The sequence below is a fragment of the Chaetura pelagica genome, unplaced genomic scaffold (genome assembly GCF_000747805.2).
Source record: "Chaetura pelagica isolate M959 unplaced genomic scaffold, ChaPel_1.0 scaffold159, whole genome shotgun sequence".
Taxonomy (NCBI): Eukaryota; Metazoa; Chordata; class Aves; order Apodiformes; family Apodidae; genus Chaetura; species Chaetura pelagica.
In genome coordinates this window covers 118,703-120,493 of record NW_009954555.1, presented here as the reverse complement: position 1 = coordinate 120,493, position 1,791 = coordinate 118,703, and the positions used below count along the sequence as shown (strand labels likewise).

The following is a 1,791-nucleotide window of genomic DNA, read 5'->3' as shown; positions in this document are numbered from 1 at the left end:
GGCTGCCCCATCCCTGGCAGTGTTGAAGGGCAGGTTGGATGGGGCTTGGAGCAGCCTGGGCTGGTGGGAGGTGTCCCTGCCCATGCAGGGGGTGGGATCTAGATGTTCTTAACGTCCTTTCCAAACTAAACCAGTCTATGATCCTATGATCCTCAAGGCAGTGCTGTCTGCAGGGGCTACACAGACCACTTGGCTGTCCACAGGACTTTGCTGTCACTGGATCTGCCTGTGTCCAACAGGAAACACTGGAGCTTCCCCAGCAAAAGCAGCTTTGCTGGAAACTCTCACACTTAACACACAACCTTTCATTCCATTCAAACCCTCCAAGCCCTTCCATGCTGCTAACAAAGGCAGAGCTAATCACAGGCTGCTCCTCAGCTCAACAAGAACTACAACAGAGGAAAAAAACCAACCCAAACACAATTACTTTACTAGACATAAAATAAAGGTCAGCTTCCCACCAGGCATATCAATTTAGACCCTCTACCTTGCAGCACAGGGGAGAAGCACTCCCTACAAAGGCAGGGTACCTCTCTGGGTCTGCAAAACACATCTCTCCCCCCCCTCTCCTCCCCTGAATGCCAGACACCACTTCAGCTGCAAGGCTGCACCACACAGCATCCATTATTCATTTCTAGCAGCTGCTGGGATGGAGCTGAAATTTACATCAGACAATCTGGGCTGCAGACTGCAGTCGAGCAAAAAGAGGCATTTTTCAACCAAAAAAAAAGAGCTCACTCGAGGTAATTTTAAAATTTCTGGGCAATTTCCCACCTTCAGGCTGTTTGCTCACTCCTTACCTGGGTGAAAGTGGAGGAAGTGAGTCATTTTGCATCCTTCTCACTGGTTTCCCTGCACTAGAACAGTTTCCACCTCCCTGCCCAGCACCCATTCTGCACCCAAACAGCTCTGAAATAAGTACAGTCAGATTGTACTACAGTCAAATTGTTTAACACAGTCAAACTTACTGATTGTAGGTGTCTGTTTCCCTAGCTAAAAAGCAGCATGATGCACAAGGAGATGATGTTTAACAGAAGCAGCTCCTCCCAGCCTTTAATTCTGCAGTTAACAAGTGGGGAAACTGAAGCAAGGAACACAGACATGTCTGGCCACAGCCAAGACCCTGATTGGTCCCCAATTATTTGTGTACCCCACCAACACCTTTCTGGGCAGCCAAACAGCCTGTCCCTGCAGGGTGGCTGAGGTGTGAAGACACTGTGGTTTAGACACACACACACACACCCCTCCTGAGCCAGGAGGAAACCCCGGGGCTTAATTTTCTCTACCTTCAGGAACTACTACAGAAACCTCTGGCCACCTTCTTGACCATTCAGATGTGCTGTGTATTAAGTGATGGGTAAAATCCTCCCATCAGCAGTGGAGAAGCAGCACCATTCCCACTGGGGCTGTACCTGCAGGCAGGGATGGCTCCGTATTCCCCGGATAAAGCAGCTCCCGTGGCTGGGACCAGCTCCCGGCCCATGGCATCCAGGATGGCTTCACTTGAGGAACCAGCCTGCAACAGCAACCACACACCAGGATGCTTTAGGCTCCAGAATCACCTGCCTTGTACAGACTGAAAGCAGATCATAGAATCATGGAATGGTTTGGGTTGGAAGGGACCTTCAAGATCATCCAGTCCCACCCCCTGCATGGGCAGGGACACCTCCCACCAGCCCAGGCTGCTCCAAGCCCCATCCAACCTGCCCTTCAACACTGCCAGGGATGGGGCAGCCACAGCTTCCCTGGGCAACCTGGGCCAGGCTCTCCCCACCCTCACACCAAAGAATT

General features: G+C 51.4%; 1 protein-coding gene across 1 annotated transcript in view; it reads right to left on the bottom strand.

The window, feature by feature from the left end:
* PINK1 (PTEN induced putative kinase 1) overlaps window positions 1–1,791 on the bottom strand; it is a 16,548-nt gene that overhangs the window by 6,795 nt on the left and 7,962 nt on the right. Inside the window, exon 3 of the mRNA XM_010005221.1 lies at window positions 1,413–1,516. Within this exon, the coding sequence (XP_010003523.1) occupies window positions 1,413–1,516 (104 nt within the window). The remainder of the gene's footprint in view (window positions 1–1,412; window positions 1,517–1,791) is intronic.